Source organism: Mustelus asterias, unplaced genomic scaffold (genome assembly GCF_964213995.1).
Source record: "Mustelus asterias unplaced genomic scaffold, sMusAst1.hap1.1 HAP1_SCAFFOLD_50, whole genome shotgun sequence".
Taxonomy (NCBI): Eukaryota; Metazoa; Chordata; class Chondrichthyes; order Carcharhiniformes; family Triakidae; genus Mustelus; species Mustelus asterias.
In genome coordinates, this window is record NW_027590123.1 from 1,878,222 (window position 1) to 1,898,938 (window position 20,717).

The window sequence follows — 20,717 nt, forward strand, 5'->3', positions numbered from 1 at the left end:
CTCTGCACAGTAGCACGTTGTAATTTTTCACCATTTAAATAATAGTCCATTTTACTATTATTCCTTCCAAAGTGGATAACCTCACACTTGTCAACGTTATACTCCATCTGCCAGATCCTCGCCCATTCACTTAGCCTATCCAAATCTCTCTGCAGACTTTCCGCATCCTCCACGCAATTCGCTTTCCCACTCATCTTTGTATCATCCGCAAACTTTGTCACCCTACACTCGGTCCCCTCCTCCAGATCGTCTATGCATATGGTAAACAGTTGAGGCCCCAGCACTGATCCCTGCGGCACGCCGCTAGTCACCAACTGCCAACCAGAAAAGTACCCATTTATCCCAACTCTCTGCTTCCTGTTAGAAAGCCAATCCTCAATCCATGCTAACACTTTAACCCCAACTCCGTGTACCCTAATCTTCTGCAGCAACCTTTTGTGAGGCACCTTATCGAACGCCTTCTGGAAATCCAAGAACACCACATCCACTGGTTCCCCTCTGTCATCCGCACTCATTACATCTTCATAAAAATCCAGTAAATTCGTCAAACACGACTTTCCCTTCATGAATCCATTCTGCGTCTGCTTGATCGAACCATTTTTTTCCAGATGTCCTGCTATTTCTTCTTTAATGATGGATTCCAGCAATTTCCCAACTATGGACGTTAAGCTAACCGGCCTGTAGTTACCCGCCTTTTGTCTACCTCCTTTTATAAACAGTGGCGTCACATTAGCTGTTTTCCAATCAGCCGGCACTTCCCCAGAGTCCAGCGAATGTTGATCAATTACAACCAACGCATCTGCGATTACTTCCGCCATTTCTTTCAGTACCCTGAGATGCATTCCATCCGGGCCCGGGGACTTGTCTACCTTTAGTCCCATTAGCCTACCAAGCACTACCTCTTTAGTAATAGTAATCATTTTAAGGACCTCACCCCCTACAGTACCACGACCATCAATTTTCAGGAAGCTATTGGTGTCCTCTATCGTGAAGACCGACACAAAAAACTTGTTTAAGGCCTCGGCCATTTCCTCATTTCCCATTATTAAATCCCCCTTCTCGTCTTCTAAGGGTCCAACATTTACTTTAGTTACTCTTTTCCTTTTTAAAAGCTTTCCAGAAAGCTTTTAAACCACTTTCTGCAGTGAGAGCAGCTGAACGGTCTCTCCTCAGTGTGACACCTGGTGGGACACTGGTTCTCCAGAGGTTTTGAAGCCAATCCTACAGTCAGAGCATTTAAAGGGTCCTTCATTGGTGTGAGTGAGATTGTGGCTCTGCAGGCTGGATAACTGAGTGAATCCCTTCCCACACACAGAGCAGGTGAATGGCGGCTCCCCAGTGTGACTGTGTTGATGAGATTCCAGCCGTGATGGGACCCTGAATAGCCTCCCACAGTCCCCACATTTCCACGGTTTCCCCTTGGTGCGGGAGTCCTTGTGACTCTCCAGGTTAAACAATGAGTTAAATCTCACACAGAACACGGGTACAGTCTCTCCCCGCTGTGAATGCTGCGGTGCATTTTCAGGCTGTCTAACTGGTTAAATCTCTTTCCACACAGTACACTGGAACACACTCACTCGGGTGTATCTGTGTCTCAGTGATTTTTCAGTTACATTTATGTTAGAAAAGAATTCTGAAGCAGACAGAACAGAAAAAGATTTCTCCTTTTAGATTCAAAGGCCAATGATATTCAGGTCCTGATCAAATTAATAACTCTGTCAGGTCTTGATGTGTTGTTTGATTTGAGATTTCTGCCTGTAAATCCTCACCTTCTGCAAATCTATCCTGTAAAAGGAGTTTATAAAATTCATCAGTGTCAGTACAGGATAGAAATTCAGAACAGACAATTCTAGTTTCTATGGAACATGCTTTCCTCTCTCATTCCTCAAAAGCTGTAGATCTCCATCCCACACACTTTCCCTCCATTCTCACTCTGCTGTATCTAATATTCACCCTGCCAATTCTTCGAAAGGTGCTGATTCAGGCTGATTGACAGATCCATGCTCACTGCTTCCTGTCCTGGATGTGGAGATGTCGGCGTTGGACTGGGGTAGCCACAGTAAGAAGTCTCACAACACCCAGGTTAAAGTCCAACAGGTTTATTAGTAGCACGAGCTTTCGGAGCGCTGCTCCTTCATCAGGTTTGTGCAGGATTTGGTTCACAAACAGGGCACATATAGACACAAACTCCATTACAAGATACTGGTTGGAATGCGAGTCTTAACAGGTAATCAAGACTTTACAGGTACAATGGAAGTGGAGAGAGGGTTAAACACAGGTTAAAGAGGTGTGAATTGTCTCCAGCCAGGACAGTTGGTGAGATTTTGAAAGTCTAGGCAAGTTGTGGTGGTTACAGATAGTGTGACATGAACCCAATATCCCGGTTGAGGCCGTCCTCATGTGTGCGGAACTTGGCTACCAGTTTCTGCTCAGCGATTCTGTGTTATCGTGTATCTTGAAGGCCACCTTGGAGGACACTTACCCAAAGATCAAGGGCATTCTGCCTCTGATCTTCGGGTAAGTGTCCGCCAAGGCGGTTTATAGTTTAGTTTTGATTGTTTATTAATTAGTGTCACAAGGAGGCTTAATTAACACTGCAATGAAGTCACTTGAAAATCATGAAAAAAGTGCAAAAAAACTATGAAGTTACTGTGAGAGTCAGCATGGACTCGAGTTGTCCAATGGACTCCTTCTGTGCTGTAATGACTCTATAACTGGAAATATATAACGTAGCTACAGTACAATATGACAAGATTAGAATGATAAATGCATTTATTGCAGGACCAGGAATAAACCTGGCTGATATAACAACACTGGACATATGTCTGTCCTATATTAATTTACTGTCCCCTTAAATGTAAGCCATCTCCTGGGGAAACCAGCCCTTTAATTATGAACATTAGGAAAGAGACCATCCTTTTAGCCAGACAAATAAATGTGTCAAGCTGAGGGAGCAAAGGATGTCAATGTCTTTAAGAGAGAGAGAGACCTGGGCCAACCTTTCCTGAGTCTGCAGCCTCCTTGGATTCACTTCCTTTCCCTTCAGTTGCTGCAAGTCCCCAATTTCCCCCAGAATGAGAAAAGAAATGGAAAGGGGGAGAAAAGAAAGTGTTTTACTCACAGATGTTGGAGACAGGAGGAAGTTTCAGGCTGTCTGAAGCTCAATCTTCGTTCATGCAAAGCCGGCGCTCTGATCAGCTGGAGGACCAGTGTCCTTCTGGTCCTCCAACTCTTCCTATTAGTCAACACCTCAGAACACCCGGGCCGGGGGTCGGGGGAGATCACCGAGCGGCTTCTCGCTCTGGCCGGAGCCGTCAGCCGGTTGCCTGGAAACCTTGGCTCGATGTGGTGCAGGGGGAGGGGAACAATGGGTGGGGGTGGGGCTCCCGGGTCCGCGCGCCCGGGCCTGCGCGCTGGAACCCGGAGACGTCACCGCGGAGCAGAGTGATTCCTATTGGCTGATTCAAGGATGGCTCCACTGTGACATCACAAAGGGGAAGTTGGCCAATGATGATGTAATTTAAACAATGCCTGAGATCACTTCACTTCTTGGTCAGACCCCCTTTTCAGTCCAGTGCTACTTGGAGTTTACCGTCAATTCAACAACTATTGGGTTACAAGTCCCTCACAGTTCTGATCACAAATTTATGATAAAATAATTCAAATAATGCATGAGAACGCTTCTTAACTAACTACCGACCACTGTTTGTTGATTGGTCAGACCCCCTTTTTACAGATTCAGGAATCTCAGCCACTGAACACCAGCCGGTCCTGGAATAAGTTTAATTCTAACTCATTCTGAGTAAATATTCTCACCAGGTCCTCTGTCGGGGCTGCGAAGCAGCTTTAATGGTTCATGATTGCATAAACTGAGCAGTCACAGGAATGTGGTCAAGATAGTCATGTCCCACAATGCCTCACATTCAATCTGCAGTCCTTCAATTATAACAGAATATGTGGCTGTATGTAGCTGCCTCGGCCACGATCAGCGCCAACACTGCCTTCTTGAACTGCCACAATGCCTGAGGTGTAAGTACACCCACAGTGCTGTTAGGGAGGGATTTCCAGCGACACATTCCACACTTCCTCTCGACTGTGGGTGGATACGAGATTGATACATTTCATTCAACTGCACCCAAGCTGAGTTATTCAAATCCCTTTATTCTACGTGACAATATATTCATGATTTCTTTAAATCAGAAATTAAACATTCCCATTTGATTTCAGACAGTAACATATTCTGTTAGTTTGTTCTTTATCGTCAACGTCAGGCTGGGGTTGTTCCCCTTGGAGCAACGGAGGTTAAGGGGAGATTTGATAGAGGTGGACAAGATTCTGACAGGTTTAGATAAGGTGGACAAAGAAAAGCTGTTCCCATTAGCTGACGGGACAAGGACGAGGGGGACACAGATTTATGGTTTTGGGTCAGAGATGCAGGAGGGGTGTGAGGAAGAATATTTTGATGCAGCGAATGGTAATGACCTGGAACTCGCTGCCTACGAGGGTGGAGGAAGTGGAGACAATAAACAATTACAAAGGAAATTGGATGGGCATCTGGGGGAGTTTCAAACAGAAATAGTGACTCTGAACTTCCTAACACCCTGTCACTCTGTGATCCGTGTGAAATCTGAAACCAGGTATTCGCAACAAGACTCAAAGAGCATCAGCCCACTGGAGACAAAGTCATGAGACCGGCCAGTCCAGCAGAAAGAAACCCTCTGACCCTCCCCATTGACCAACTGTGAGAATGAACAAAATGCAGTCCTGGATGTAATTGAGAGCAGAAACAACAACAGCAGAATCCAACCCCTGGAATCACTCGTGAACTTTTTGGTGTCTCAACAGATGGGATGAAAGACTGAATATCTTCTCACACACAGAGCAGGAGAACGGTCTCTCCCCAGTGTGAACTCGCTGGTGTCTCAGCAGCCGGGATGAAACTTTGAATCCCTTCCCACACTGAGAGCAGGTGAACGGCCTCTCCCCAGTGTGAACTCGCTGGTGTATCTGCAGGTCAGATAATTGACTGAACCCCTTCCCACACTGAGAGCAGGTGAACGGCCTCTCCCCAGTGTGAACTCGCTGGTGTCTACGCAGGGTGGATAAATTAGTGAATCCCTTCCCACACTGAGAGCAGGTGAACGGCCTCTCCCCAGTGTGAACTCGCTGGTGTGCCTGCAGGCCAGATAACTGACTGAATCCCTTCTCACACTGAGAGCAGGTGAACAGTCTCTCCCCAGTGTGAACTCGCTGGTGTCTCTGCAGGTTGGATAACTGACTGAATCCCTTCTCACACTGAGAGCAGGTGAATGGCTTCTCCCCAGTGTGGCTGCGCCGATGAACTTCCAGCTCTGAAGGGGCTCCGTATCCCTTCCCACAGTCCCCACATTTCCATGGTTTCTCCATGGTGCAGGTGTCCTTGCCTCTCCCTTGGGTGGACAATCAGTTGAAGCCTTGTCCACACACAGAACACGTGTCCAGTCTCTCCCCGCTGTGAATGGTGTGATATTTATTCAGTCTGTGTAACTGGTTAAAGCTCTTGAGTCTGTGAACTGGAACACTCTGACTCGAGTGTGGCAGTGTGTTGGTGCTTTTCCAGTCACACTGATGTTTGAAATCTTTTCAAACTGACAGACCAGACAACAATTTCTCCTTCAAGATACAAAGGCCGATGATATTCAGGTCCCAAGGAATATGACTCTGTCAGATCTAGATGTGACGTTTGAGATTTCAGCCTGTGATTCCTCTTTCAGTATCCTGTAAAACAAGTTTACAGAGGTCATCAGTGTCAGTGCAGGATAGAAATTCAGAACACACAATTCTCGTTTCTAAGGAACATTCTTTCCTCTCTCCAGACTCGAAACATTGGCTCTATTCTCTCTCTATCTGGGGGATAGCGCGGGAAATGATGCTGCGGTAGATCAGCCAATTCTCAATGAATGGTTGAGGCAGTTCGATGGGCTGAATGGCCAACTGCAGCTCCTGTTATGATTTCTGAGTCGTGGACAGGAAGCAGTGAGCATGGATCTGTCAATCAGCCTCAATCAGCACCTTCAGGAGAATTGGGAGGGTGAATATTAGATACAGCAGAGTGAGAATGGAGGGAGAGTGTGTGGGATGGAGATTTACAGCTTTTGGGAATGAGAGGGGAAAAAATGTTCATGAGAATCATAGAATTAATACATCTTATCAACTGTCCCTGAGCCTTCACAATGAATCTCTCTTCTCAAGACACTCTTATCTCTGACTTGTCTGTGCTGCTCGCAGTCTCACAAAGCAGCTGCCTGTGTGTTGACACAAGGGGCCCTGCGAGGCAAGTTTAATGCTCCATGACTGTGTCTTTAATGACTGAATAACTATAGGAATATGGTCAAGTCAGCTAAATCACATGATGCTTTATATTTCGGTTAGTAACTGCCCATTTTGTTAACATAGCACATTTGGATATATAAATATATATAAAAGCAAAATATTGTGGATGCTGGAATCTGAAACAAAAACAGAAAATGCTGGAAAATGTCAGCAGGTCTGACAGCATCTGTGGAGAGAGAATAGAGCCAACATTTAAAGTCTGGATGACCCTTCATCAGAGTTCTGACAAAGGGTCATCCAGACTCGAAATGTTAGTCTATTCTCTCTCTATAAGTATATATACGACAGCTGCCTCAGCCTTGGCCCACTCTAACACATGCACGAAGCAGGGCTGACTATGTGGAAATGCTCAGATTAAAGTTTCCTGCCTTCTCTTTAACAGCGAGTGAAAATGTTTATCGGCTTGCAGACCTTCAAAGGAGTCAGTGTCTGCTATTTCAGCATGAACAGGCTAATCTTCACCGACGTAGGCCCCAGAACATTCTGCTTTTCGGCCTACACCAGAGGGTGAGCAAGACCAGATTTCTCCATAACAAATACCAAAGGCGAGATATGGGGATATGCTAAGCAAATAAAAGATTAGCAGAAGTCAATTTTGAACGCGAAAGGACGAAAAGCTAGGATTTAATTGGCGAATATGTCCGTCAATGAAGGATTAGAAAAATTCCTGGTTTCTGATTTGCTGTAATTGACTATTATTGCCAAGTTATTTTTCTGTAACATCAGAACCACTTGCGGGACAGCTGCACAGGGTTTTTCCTTGTGCACGAGTCATTAAAGGCCCCACATTGGATTGTGCGTGGTGTCCAGTGCTGTTTGTACTCAAGTCGACTAAGAGTGCCTAAAGTTGCTGGTACCCAGGATCTCTGACAACTCTCCCTAACCGGACCTTGATTATCCAAAGGTTGGCCAGAATCCTCTCCAGTAACTTACCCGCCACTGTTGTCAGGTTCACCGGCTTGTAATTACCAGGCTTCTCTTTGCAACCCTTCTTAAACAATGGAACAACATTAGTCACACTCTATTCTTCCAGAACTTTGCCAGTGGAAAGGGATGAAGCAAATACCTCTGCAAGGCCCTCTGCAATTTCATCCCCAAGTTCCCCAAACTCCCACAAGATCCAAGGATGCACTTGATTTGATTTATTATTGTCACATGTATTAGTATACAGTGAAAAGAATTGTTTCTTGCACACTATCAAGACAAAGCATACAGTTCATAGAGAAGGAAAGGAGAGAGTGAAGGATGTAGTGTTACAGTCATAGCTCAGGTGGACAGAAAGATCAACTTAGTGCGGGGTAGGTCCATTCAAAAGTCTGACGGCAACAGGGAAGAAGCTGTTCTTGAGTTGGTTGGCACGTGAGCTCAGACTTTTGTTTCATTTCCCCAACGGAAATAGGTGGAAGAGTGGACGTCCGGGGTGTGAGGGTTGATTATGCTGGCAGCTTTTCCGAGGCAGCCGGATGTGTACACAGAGTCAATGGATGGGAGGCAGGTTTGCGCAATGGACTGGACTTCATTCACAACCCTTTGAGAAATCCGTTGTTGAGAAAAGCATGGATGTTAGGGAACTTGGGGAAATGAATAGTGATGTCTTGAGGAGTGCACATATAACAGAGAAGGAGGTGCTGGAAGTCTTAAAGTGCATCAAGGGAGATAAATCCCTGGGACCTGATGAAGTGTATCCCAGGACATTGTGGGAGGCCAGGGTGGAAATTGTGGGTCCTCTAGCCGAGATATTTGAATCATCGATAGTCACAGGTGAGGTGCCTGAAGATTGGAGGGTGGCAAATGTTGTGCCTTTGTTTAAGAAGGGCTGCAGGGAAAAGCCTGGGAACTAGAGGCCAGTGGGTGAGCCTCACATCTGTAGTGGCTAAGTTGCTCGAAGGTATTTTGAGAGACAGGATCTACAGGCATTTAGAGACGCAAGGACTGATTAGGGACAGCATAGCTTTGTGAGTGGAAAATCATGTCTCACAAATTTGATTGAGTTTTTTAGAACGTAGAGTTTCAGGTCATTACCATTCGCTGCATCAGAATATTAGTATTGTTTCTGAAAATTTCATGCATTCCCTCTTGACTTGACCGGACAGCCTCATCTATTCATTACCAACTTGAGTTTCGCTAAATCCCTGTCTCAGTTGATGTTTCTAGAACTTTCATTCATTCCTTTATTTTCTTTAGACTTGACTGTCAGTGTCCCTCATTTAACCCATGAAAAACTTTGGTGTATATAAACCCCTGTCCTCTGCATCAAGTCCCACACACTCACCCATCACCATGTCCTCACCATGGGACTGCAGTGGTTAGCACTGCTGCCTCACAGTGGGTTCAATTCATGGCTTGGGTGACTGTGTGTGTGGAGTCTGCACGTTCTCCCCATGTCTGCATGGGTTTCCTCCCACAGTCAGAAAGGCTTGCTGGTTAGGTGCATTGACCCGAACAAGTGCCGGAGTGTGGCAACTAGGGGAATTTTACAGCAACTTGCAGTGTTAATGTAGGCTAAGCCTACTTGTGACACTAATAAATAAACTTTAAAACACTGACCCACACAGGCTCCTGGTTAAACAACTCAATTTAAAACATTGCATCTTTTTTTGCAAATCCTTCCATGACATTATCGTTCCCTGTTTCCAGCCACACAGATGTTTGAATCTTTTTCTACAGACACACTTACAATCAGGTTCTGATGAATGGAGTGACTCTGTCAGGTTTTGATCTGATGTCTGGTTTGAGTTTCCCTTCAAATTTTGTCATCAAATTTCCTGTAAAAAAAGATCATCACTGTCAGTCAAGAATAGAAATTAAGCGAGAAACATTTCTCTTGGGTTGAGTTTTCTGTGTGTAAATCCTCCCCTTCTAACTCCCTGTAAAAGGAGTTTCCAAAGTCCATCCCTGTCAGTCCCGGAGAGAAATTCACAACTTTCTCTCCTCCTGCTGACAGGGAGCAGCGCGCAAGCGCACTATTGCCCATCGCCCCGAGAAAGATGGCCTCCGTTAACTCGGGGCCTCCAAATCAGGCATCTGCGGTCGCGGCCCCGAATTGTACGAACGCGACACCGAGCAGTTATTATTCGGGTTTTCCTGTCTCCACTGGGTGCTTATGAAGCCTCTCCACCCACCCCGCCGCCTCCATTACCCTCCAGAGTAAGCCGTTTCCCTGGAAACCCGGAGCCGATATAACCCCCTTGCTGCTCCTGCAGCAGCAACATACATTGCGCATGCGCAAAATCTGTTGAGCGGCTGGATCATATTCTGAATCACTGTGAATGCTGGGTAAGATAGCCACCATTGAAGTATGTTATTGCATTTTTAAAAATCATGTTTTGTGATTCACTTACGACTGAAGCCAAAGCACCAAGGTATAAAATGGTGCAGTGGTTAGCACTGCTGCTTCACAGCTCCAGGGTCCCGGGTTCGATTCCCAGCTTGGGTCACTGTCTGTGTGGAGTTTGCACATTCTCCTCGTGTCTGCGTGAGTTTCCTCTGGGTGCTCTGGTTTCCTCCCACAGTCCAAAGATATGCGGGTTAAGTGGATTGGCCATGCTAAAAATTGTCAAGGGGACTAGCTAGGGTTAATGCATGGGGTTATGGGGATAGGGCGTGGGTGGGATTGTGGTCAGTCCAGACTCGATGGGCTGAATGGCCTTCTTCTGCACTGTAGGATTTTTGTTCCTTGAAAAGGTACAAAATCGACTGCATAACTGCAAATAGTTTTATTTCCAAAACTGTATGAGAATTCCCACCTGACTCTTCATGTTATTGAGTCAAAGAAACTTTGTTAATTTTTAAAATGTCCATGAATACTGCAGAGGCTTCTGCAACTCTTCCGATGTTGTTTTTTGTTAACTCAGATTTTTCATAAAGAGAATTGAGCAATCATTTGAAAGGAGAAATAATGCATGTTTTTATGATGGGGAATGATATTAGGACTAATTGTACAACTGTTTGAAAATAAGCTAGCACAGACATGATGTGTCTGTGGGTAGAGATGTGTATTGTCTCCAGACAGGACAGCCACATCTCTTTAACCTGTGCTTAATGCTCCTTCCACCCACATTGTCTGTATCTTTAAGACCTGGTTGGCTGTAGGGATTCGCATTCTAATCAGTATTCTGTAACTTGATTTTGTGTCTCTGTGCCCTGTTTGAGAGCACATTTCCACTCCATCTGACGAAGGAGCAGTGCTCCGAAAGCGAATGGTATTTGCTACCAAATTAAACCTGTTGGACTTTAACCTGGTGTTGTTAAAACTCTTACTGGGTTCAGTTCTCCAGCTCCTGTCTGCAGACTGACAATAAAACCAATGGGTCTTATTGGGGGTGTTGGGGCCTCCAGCTGGTGTTTGTGAATCCTCCCCGCCCACCTCCCAGGGTTTCCTTCCTTCCCAGAGATCAGAGTCCTCATTGATTTGAGGCCAAAGTGTAACCTCTTATTTATTGTCCCCCTCCCCCATCCTCTGATGTGAACCATCCTCCAGTGGCTGAGCCAGGATGGGGCCGTTAACCTGGGCCTGTTCCCGGGAGGGAGGGAGGGAGAGAGAAGCCCCGCAGCTGCAAACCAGGGAGCTGACAATGATTCTGAAGGGTTTGCGGATCCACAAAGTGTTTCCAAATCCTCCCAGCCACCGCCTAACGCTGACTCCGCTTCTCCGGGACAAACAAGCGCCAAGGCCAGCAATGACACTGCGCATGCTCCACATCACAATGACCGGGGACTGATTGACGGCAGCTCCGGACCAATAGGAAGAGGGGGCGGGGCTGGGGGACCGACCAGGAGCGGCTGGTCCTCCAACCAATCGGAGTGAATGAGGGGCGGGACCTGAAGCATGCGCAGTGCGGGTAATGGCGACGGACGGACGGTTTTAACTTGAAAGCGAGATCAATACGAGGTAGAGGGCGGCGTGCGGGGAATGATAAATATGGCGGGTGGGTGGAGAGACTTTGTAAACATGTTGTTCAAACCCAAACCCCGGAAATTAACTTCCCGGTCCCCCCCTTTGTACAAAAGACCCGGGCTGACTGCCGCCATTGAGGCTGCATGTGGGAGGCATGATGTGGAGATGCCGGCGTTGGACTGGGGTAAACACAGTAAGAAGTTTAACAACACCAGGTTAAAGTCCAACAGGTTTATTTGGTAGCAAAAGCCACACAAGCTTTCGAGGCTCTGAGCCCCTTCTTCAGGGGCTGAAGAAGGGGCTCAGAGCCTCGAAAGCTTGTGTGGCTTTTGCTACCAAATAAACCTGTTGGACTTTAACCTGGTGTTGTTAAACTTCTTACTGTGGGAGGCCGGCAGGGATTGTGATCGGAGAGTGAAGCCCTGACGTCACAATGGAATGGGTGAGAGTGTGACGTCACAATGGAATGGGTGAGGGTGTGACATCACAATGGAATGGGTGAGAGTGTGAGGTCACAATGGAATGGGTGAGGGTGTGACGTCACAATGGAATGGGTGAGGGTGTGATGTCACAATGGAATGGGTGACGGTTCCAGATGAGCTGAGACTGGGCTGGAGTCGGGCGATGGCATTGACATGTGGCCCGGTGGCACAGTGGTTAGTGCAGCTGCCTGACAGCGCCAGGGACCCGCGTTCAATTCCAGCCTCGGGTCACTGTCTGTGCAGAGTTTCTACATTCTCCCTGTGTCTGTGTGGGTTTCCTCCGGGTGTTCCGGTTTCCTTCCACAGTCCAAAGATGTGCCGGTTAGACAGATTGGCCATGATAAATTGCCACTTGGTATCAGGGGATTAACAGGTAAATATGTGGATAGGGCCTGGATGGGATTGTGGTCGGTGCAGGCACGATGGGCTGAATGGCCTCCTTCTACACTGTATTTTATTCTTCATTATTATTAATTAATTACTATTAATGCTTCTATGAATGAAGGTGGTCTTGATGATGATGTGGACATGTGGCTGGAAGCTCATCTTGGGATGAACTATTTCACCCTGGTTGTGAACAGCCTGGTTCAGCCTCAGACAGTTGCCTGGAGGAGAGATAAAGTTGTTGGTGAGGGAGTGGAGTTTGTAGTGGGGACTGAACACAATGGGTTCAGTCTTCCCAGTATTTATAAGAAATAAATTTCTGTTCTTTCAGTGCTGGATGTCAGACAAGTCAGGATGGTGTGTGGGTTGGAGAGGAACTTGGAGCTGATGGTGTTCACAGGGTTTGGAAATTCTGTCAAAGTTCCTGTTGAGTTGTCGATGTATAAAATCTCTCTCCTCACCTCCAGCCTCTCCTACTGCTCTCTGTTTCCACTCAGAGTGTGGAGATGCCGGCGTTGGACTGGGGTAAGCACCGTAAGAAGTCTCACAACACCAGGTTAAAGTCCAACAGGATAATTTGGTAGCACAAGCCACTAGCTTCCGGAGCGCTGCTTCTTCATCAGGTGAGTGGGAGTTCTGTTCACAAACAGGGCATATAAAGACACAAACTCAATTTACAAGATAATGGTTGGAATGCGAGTCTTTACAGGTAATCAAGTCTTAAAGGTACAGACAATGTGAGTGGAGAGAGGGTTAAGCACAGGTTAAAGAGATGTGTATTGTCTCCAGCCAGGACAGTTAGTGAGATTTTGCAAGCCCAGGCAAGTCATGGGGGTTACAGATAGTGTGTCATGAACCCAAGATCCCGGTTGAGGCCTTCCTCATGTGTGATTGACAGATCCATGCTCACTGCTTCCTGCCCTGGAGGCAGAGAGCTGAGAATTTCCATGCAGGCTGCCAGACTGATAAATGTCTACATTACTGGAGTAAAAATGTGTGGAATACACAGACCGAATTCACTTCGTTCCCTTCAGTTGCTGCAAGTCCCCAATTTCCCACAGAATGAGAAATGAAATGGAAAGGGGGAAACATTGATTTCCTCCCAGATGTTGCCCAGAGGAGGGAGTTTCACTCTGAAGCTCATTGGCCAACTTCCGCATTGTGACGCCACAATAGAGTCCTGCCTGAATCAGCCAATAGGAATCACCCTGCTCCGCGGTGACGTCCCCGGGTTCCAGTGCGCAGGCCCGGGCGCGCGGACCCGGGAGCCCCGCCCCCACCCATTGTTCCCCTCCCCCTGCACCACATCGAGCCAAGGTTTCCAGGCACCGGCTGGCCGCTCCGGCCAGAGCGAGAAGCTGCTCAGTGATCTCCCCCTCCCCCGGGCCCAGGACTGCGCATGTCCAAGGGAGGGGGAAGCTGCGCATGTGCAGGGGAGAACCCACCCTCTGATCTTCATGCTGAGGTGTTGACCAATGGGAAGAGTTGGAGGACCGGAAGGACTCTGGTCTTCCAGCCAATGAGAGCGCGGGCTTTGTGTGAATGAAGATTGATCTTCAGACAGACTCAAACCTCCTCCTGTCTCAAACATCTGTGAGTAAAACATTTTCTTTTCAACCCCCTTTCCATTTCTTTTCTCATTCTGGGGGAAATTGGGGACTTGCAGCAACTGAAGGGAAAGGAAGTGAATCCAGGGAGGGTGCAGACTCTGGAAAGGTTGCCCCAGGTTTCTCTCTCTCTTAAACCAGAAAATGATCCATTTCTGCCCACTATTTGCTGTTAGCCAATCTTCTATCCACGCCAATATGTTATCCCCGCAGCAGGAATTTTTATTTGCTGCAATTTACTTTTGTAGTAGTATTTTTCTTAAGTTTAAAGTGAAAACTGGAAGTGGGCTGCTAAGGAGTCTGGGAAGGGTTTTTTAAGCGCGCGAAGTATAAAAGGTAGGCTGCAGTATACAGCGGGCAGCGTCGGAAGCGGGCAGTGGAGTGTGTGGGAAGCAGAGTGTGAGCTATAAGGCTTTGGCTCACAGGGTTTAGGCAGAAAGGGCGAGCAGGGGTGAGTTTAATTCATTTTTGCTGTTTGTACCTGGTACTGGCAAGGTATCTAGAGGGGATGGGTGTGCAGGCAGTGCAATGTTCCTCTTGCACTATGTTTGAGGTGAGGGATGACGACAGTGTCCCTGCTGATTACACCTGTGGGAAGTGCACCCATCTGCAGCTCCTCCAAAACCGTGTTAGGGAACTGGAGCTGGAGTTGGATGAACTTAGGATCATTAGGGACGCAGAGGTGGCCATAGACAGAAGCTTTAGGAATACAGTTACTCCGAGGAATGAAAACAGATGGGTGACGGTGAGAGGGGCTGGGTGGAAGCAGTCCGTGCAGGGATCCCCGGTGGTCGTTCCCCTTAGCAACAAGTATTCCGCTTTGAATACGGTTGAGGGGGACGACATACCAGTGGTGAGCCGCAGTGAGAGGATCTCCAGCACTGTGTCCGTCTCTGTGGCTCGGGAGGGTAAGGGGCAGAGCGGGAGGGCAATAGTTATTGGGGACTCGTTAGTTAGAGGGATAGATAGGAGGTTCTGTGGCAGCAAAAGAGACTCACGGATGGTATGTTGCCTACCGGATGCCAGGGTCCGTGACGACTCGGACCGTGTTTTCCGGATTCTTAAGGGGGAGGGGAAACAGTCACAAGTCGTGGTGCACATTGGTACCAATGACATAGGTAAGAGAAGGGACGGGGATTTAAAGCAGGAATTTCGGGAGCTGGGCTGGAAGCTAAGAGCCAAGACAAAACATGTGGTCATCTCTGGTACGTTGCCGGTACCACGTGATAGCGAGTTGAGGAACAGGGAGAGAGTGCAGTTAAACATGTGGTTGCAGGGATGGTGTAGGAGGGAGGGTTTCAGATAAGTGGATAATTGGAACACATTCTGAGGAAGGTGGGGACCTGTACAAACAGGACGGGGTGCACCTGAACCAGAGGGGCACCAATATCCTCGGAGGGAAATTTGATAAGGCTCTTCAGGGGGGTTTAAACTAATTTGTCAGGGGAGTGGGAAAAGGAGTTGTAGTCCAGAGGTCAGTGAGGGTGGTGAGGTATTGGGGAAGGTATCAGGGTCAAGGGTGGGTATCGGTAGACAGGAAGGTGGGTTGAAGTGTGTCTACTGCAATGCAAGGAGCATCCGAAACAAGGTAGATGAACTTGGGGCGTGGATTGGTACTTGGGACTACGATGTTGTGGCCATTACGGAGACGTGGGTAGAACAAGGACAGGAATGGTTGTTGGACGTTCCGGGGTATAGATGTTTCACTAAGTGTAGGGAAGCTGGTAAAAGAGGTGGAGGAGTGGCATTGTTAATCAAGGATAGTTTAACGGCTGCGGAAAGGTACTTCGAGGGGGATCTGCACACTGAGGTAATATGGGCTGAGGTTAGAAATAGGAAAGGAGCGGTCACGTTGTTAGGAGTTGACTATAGGCCCCCAAATAGTAATAGAGATGTGGAGGAAGAAATTGCTAAGCAGATTATGGATATGTGTGGGGGTCACAGGGTAGTTGTCACGGGGGACTTTAACTTTCCAAATATTGATTGGAACCTTTGTAGATCAAATAGTTCGGATGGGGCAGTTTTTGTGCAGTGTGTGCAGGAGGGTTTCCTGACACAATATGTGGATAGGCCAACAAGAGGTGAGGCCACATTGGATTTGGTACTGGGAAATGAACCGGGCCAAGTGTTAGATTTGGTTGTGGCAGAGCACTTTGGAGATAGTGACCACAATTCGGTGTCTTTTATTATTGCAATGGAGAGGGATAGGGCCGTACGGCAGGGCAAGGTTTACAATTGGGGGAGAGGTAATTATGATGTGGTTAGGCAAGAATTAGGGGGCATAAGTTGGGAACAGAAACTGTCAGGGAAAGGAACTAATGAAAAGTGGAACTTTTTCAAGGAACAAATACTGGATGTCCTTGATAGGTATGTCCCTGTCAGGCAGGGAGGAAATGGCCGAGTGAGGGAACCATGGTTCACGAAAGACGTGGAATGTCTTGTGAAAAGGAAGAGGGAAGCTTATGTAGGGATGAGGAAACAAGGTTCAGATGGCTCGATTGAGGGTTACAAGTTAGCAAGGAATGAGCTGAAGAAGGGGCTTAGGAGAGCTAGGAGGGGACGTGAGAAGTCCTTGGCGGGTCGGATCAAGGAAAACCCCAAGGCTTTTTACTCTTATGTGAGGAATAAAAGAATGACCAGGGTGAGGTTAGGGCCGGTCAAGGACAGTAGTGGGAACTTGTGTATGGAGTCAGTGGAGATAGGTGAGGTGATGAATGAATACTTTTCTTCAGTGTTCACCAAGGAGAGGGGCCATGTTTTTGAGGAAGAGAAGGTGTTACAGGCTAATAGGCTGGAGGAAATAGATGTTCGGAGGGAGGATGTCCTGGCAGTTTTGAATAAACTGAAGGTCGATAAGTCCCCTGGGCCTGATGAAATATATCCTAGGATTCTTTGGGAGGCAAGGGATGAGATTGCAGAGCCTTTGGCTTTGATCTTTGGGTCCTCGCTGTCCACGGGGATGGTGCCAGAGGACTGGAGAATGGCGAATGTTGTTCCTCTGTTTAAGAAAGGGAATAGAAATGACCCTGGTAATTATAGACCGGTTAGTCTTACTTCGGTGGTTGGTAAATTGATGGAAAAGGTCCTTAGGGATGGGATTTACGACCATTTAGAAAGATGCGGATTAATCTGGGATAGTCAGCACGGATTCGTGAAGGGCAAGTCGTGCCTCACAAATTTGATCGAATTTTTTGAGGAGGTAACTAAGCGTGTTGATGAAGGTAGGGCAGTTGATGTCATATACATGGATTTTAGTAAGGCGTTTGATAAGGTCCCCCATGGTCGGCTTATGATGAAAGTGAGGAGTGTGGGATAGAGGGAAAGTTGGCCAATTGGATAGGTAACTGGCTGTCTGATCGAAGACAGAGGGTGGTGGTGGATGTAAAATTTTCGGATTGGAGGCAGGTTGCGAGCGGAGTGCCACAGGGATCAGTGCTTGGTCCTCTGCTCTTTGTGATTTTTATTAATGACTTCGAGGAGGGGGCTGAAGGGTGGATCAGTAAATTTGCTGATGACACCAAGATTGGTGGAGTAGTGGATGAGGTGGAGGGCTGTTGTAGGCTGCAAAGAGACATAGAGAGGATGCAAAGCTGGGCTGAAAAATGGGAAATGGAGTTTAACCCTGATAAATGTGAGGTGATTCATTTTGGTAGGACTAATTTAAATGTGGATTACAGGGTCAAAGGTAGGGTTCTGAAGACTGTGGAGGAACAGAGAGATCTTGGGGTCCATATCCACAGATCTCTAAAGGTTGCCACTCAAGTGGATAGAGCTGTGAAGAAGCTTTTATTAACAGGGGGTTGGAGTTTAAGAGCCGTGGGGATATGCTGCAACTGTACAGGACCTTGGTGAGACCACATTTGGAATATTGTGTGCAGTTCTGGTCACCTCACTATAAGAAGGATGTGGAAGCGCTGGAAAGAGTGCAGAGGAGATTTACCAGGATGCTGCCTGGTTTGGTGGGTAGGTCTTATGAGGAAAGGTTGAGGGAGCTAGGGCTGTTCTCTCTGGAGCGGAAGAGGCTGAGGGGAGACTTAATAGAGGTTTATAAAATGATGGAGGGGATAGATAGAGTGAATGTTCAAAGACTATTTCCTCGGGTGGATGGAGCTATTACAAGGGGGCATAACAATAGGGTTCATGGTGGGAGAAATAGGAAGGATACCAGAGGTAGGTTTTTTACTCAGAGAGTGGTTGGGGTGTGGAATGGACTGCCTGCAGTGATAGTGGAGTCAGACACTTTAGGAACATTTAAGCGGTTATTGGATAGGCACATGGAGCACACCAGGATGATAGGGAGTGGGATAGCTTGATCTTGGTTTCAGATAAAGCTCGGCACAACATCGTGGGCCGAGGGGCCTGTTCTGTGCTGTACTGTCCTATGTTCAATAACCTTTGATGTGGCACCTCATCAAATGTCTTCTGGAAATCTAAGTACAGCGCATCCACCGGTTTCCCTTTATCCAATTCCCGATGGGGAATTTTAGAAAATTGAACAACACACCAACTATCTCACTCTGTTAAGACCCGAGAATGAAGCCCAGCAGGACCCGAGGACTCATCAGCCCACAGCTCCAACAGTTTGCTGAGGACCACTTCCCTGGGAATTGTGCTTTTTCAGAGTTCATCCCACACTTCTGTTTTCTGATTTCCAGCTGTTTCTGAGTTTTAACTGTATCCTCTATTGTGAACACCGAGGCAAAATACTTGTTCAATTCATCTCCCAACTCCTTATTTTTCATTATCAATTCCTGGACTCACTTTCTATTAGACAGTAAAGAAATGAGGTCGAGCAAGTGACTGAAGTGTCAGTCAGGGAGCACTATTGGGAGCACCAATAGTTTCAAAATAGTTCTGGAAAAAGATAGGACAGGTCCACAGGTCAAGGCCCTAAACTGGAGCAGGGCCACTTTTGTGGGCATTAGGCAGGATCCAGCAGATGTCAATTAGGTGAGTTTGAAGGGAAAGGAATGACTGGCAAATGGGAGGTTTTAAAAGTGTGATATCAAGAGTCCAGGGGCAGTATATTCCTGTTAAGATGCAGGGAAAGAATGGTAAATTTAGGGATCTCTGGCAGACAAGGGACATTGAGGCTCTGGTCAGGTAAAAGAAGGAAGCATACATTGGGTTTCGGCAATCGGGGACAAGTGAATCACTCTGACTATAAAAAGTGTAAGAAAATACTGAAGATGGAAATCAGGAGGACAAAAAGAGGGTATGATATGGATCTGGCAGGTAAGATTAAAGAAAATTCCAAGAGGTTCTATAGCTATATTAAGAGTAAAAGGGTGGCTAGAGAGAGAATAGATCCCCTTAAAAATCAGTATGGCCATCTGTGTGTGGAGCCACAGGAGATGGGTGAGATTTTTAATGAATACTTCTCCTCTGTGTTTACTGCGGAGAGCACCATGGGTGCGAAAGAAATAAGGGAAACAAGTGGTGATGTCTTGGGCACACGCATGTTACTTGGGAGGAGGTATCTGCAGCCTTATAAAAACAAATTACTGCGGATGCTGGAATCTGAAACCAAGAGAGAAAATGCTGGAAAATCTCAGCAGGTCTGGCAGCATCTGTAAGGAGAGAAAAGAGCTGATGTTTCTTGTCTCGATGACCCTTTGTCAAAGCTCTGAAACATCAGTTCTTTTCTCTCCATCCAGATGCTGCCAGACCTGCTGAGAATGGGGAGAGAGTGTGTGGGATGGAGATTTACAGCTTCTGGGGAATGAGAGAGGAAAGAATGTTCCATAGAAATTGTCTGTTCTGAATTTCTATCCTGTACTGACACTGATGACTTTTGGAAACTTATTTTCCAGGATATTGAAAGAGGAATCACAGGCCGAAATCTCAAACATCACGTCTCGATCTGACAGAGTCTTATTCCTTGGGACCTCAATATCATCGGACTTTGAATCCAGAATGAGAAATGATTGTCCAGTCTGTCAATTTGAAAAGATTTGAAATGTCAGTGTGAGTGAAAAAGCATCGACACACTGCCACACTTGAGTGAGTGTGTTCCAATGCACTGACTAAAGAGCTTTAACCAGTTACACAGTCTGAATAAATATCACACCATTCACAGCGGGTAGAGACTGTAATCTTGTTCTGTGTGTGGACGAAATTTCAACTAATTGTCCACCCAAGAGAGAGGCAAGGACACCTGCACCATGGAGAAACCATGGAAATGTGTGGACTGTGGGAAGAGATACAGAGCCCCATCCCTGCTGGCAGCTCATCGACGCAGCCACACTGGGGAGAGACCATTCACCTGCTCTCAGTGTGAGAAGGGATTCATTCGGTTATCCAGCCTGCAGACACACGAGCGAGTTCACACTGGGGAGAGGCCATTCACCTGCTCTCAATGTGGGAAGGAATTCACTCAGTTATCCAGCCTGCAGACACACCAGCGAGTTCACACTGGGGATAGGCTGTTCACCTGCTCTCAGTGTGGGAAGGGATTCACTTGTTCATCTAACTTGCGGACACACCAGCGCGTTCACACTGGGGAGAGGCCATTCACCTGCTCTCAGTGTGGGAAGGGATTCACTCAGTTATCCGCCCTGCGGAGACACCAGCAAGTTCACACAGGGGAGAGACCGTTCACCTGCTCTCAGTGTGAGAAGGGATTCACTCAGTTATCCAGCCTGCAGAGACACCAGCGAGTTCACACTGGGGAGAGGCCGTTCACCTGCTCTCAGTGTGGGAAGGGATTCACTCAGTTATCCAGCCTGCAGACACACCAGCGAGTTCACACTGGGGAGAGACCATTCACCTGCTCTCAGTGTGGGAAGGGTTTCCGAGTTTCATCCCAGCTGCTGAGACACCAGCAAGTTCACGAGTGATGACAGGGGTTGGATTCTGCTGTTATTGTTTCTGCTCTCAGCTGCATCCAGGACTGCATTTTGTTCATTCTCACAGTTGGTCAATGGGAAGGGTCAGAGGGTTTCTTTCTACTGGACTGGCCGGTCTCAGCCTCCA

The 20,717-nt window shown here is 47.2% G+C and overlaps 1 protein-coding gene across 1 annotated transcript in view; it reads right to left on the reverse strand.

Annotated features, from left to right (window-relative positions):
- Nucleotides 1–1,468: 1,468 nt before the first annotated feature.
- The window catches only part of LOC144483225 (uncharacterized), a 78,300-nt gene continuing 59,051 nt past the window's right edge, over nucleotides 1,469–20,717 (reverse strand). Inside the window, exons 5-6 of the mRNA XM_078201996.1 lie at nucleotides 4,877–5,349; nucleotides 1,469–1,562 (exon numbers count right to left, since the gene is read on the reverse strand). Of these exons, the coding sequence (XP_078058122.1) occupies nucleotides 1,469–1,562; nucleotides 4,877–5,349 (567 nt within the window). The remainder of the gene's footprint in view (nucleotides 1,563–4,876; nucleotides 5,350–20,717) is intronic.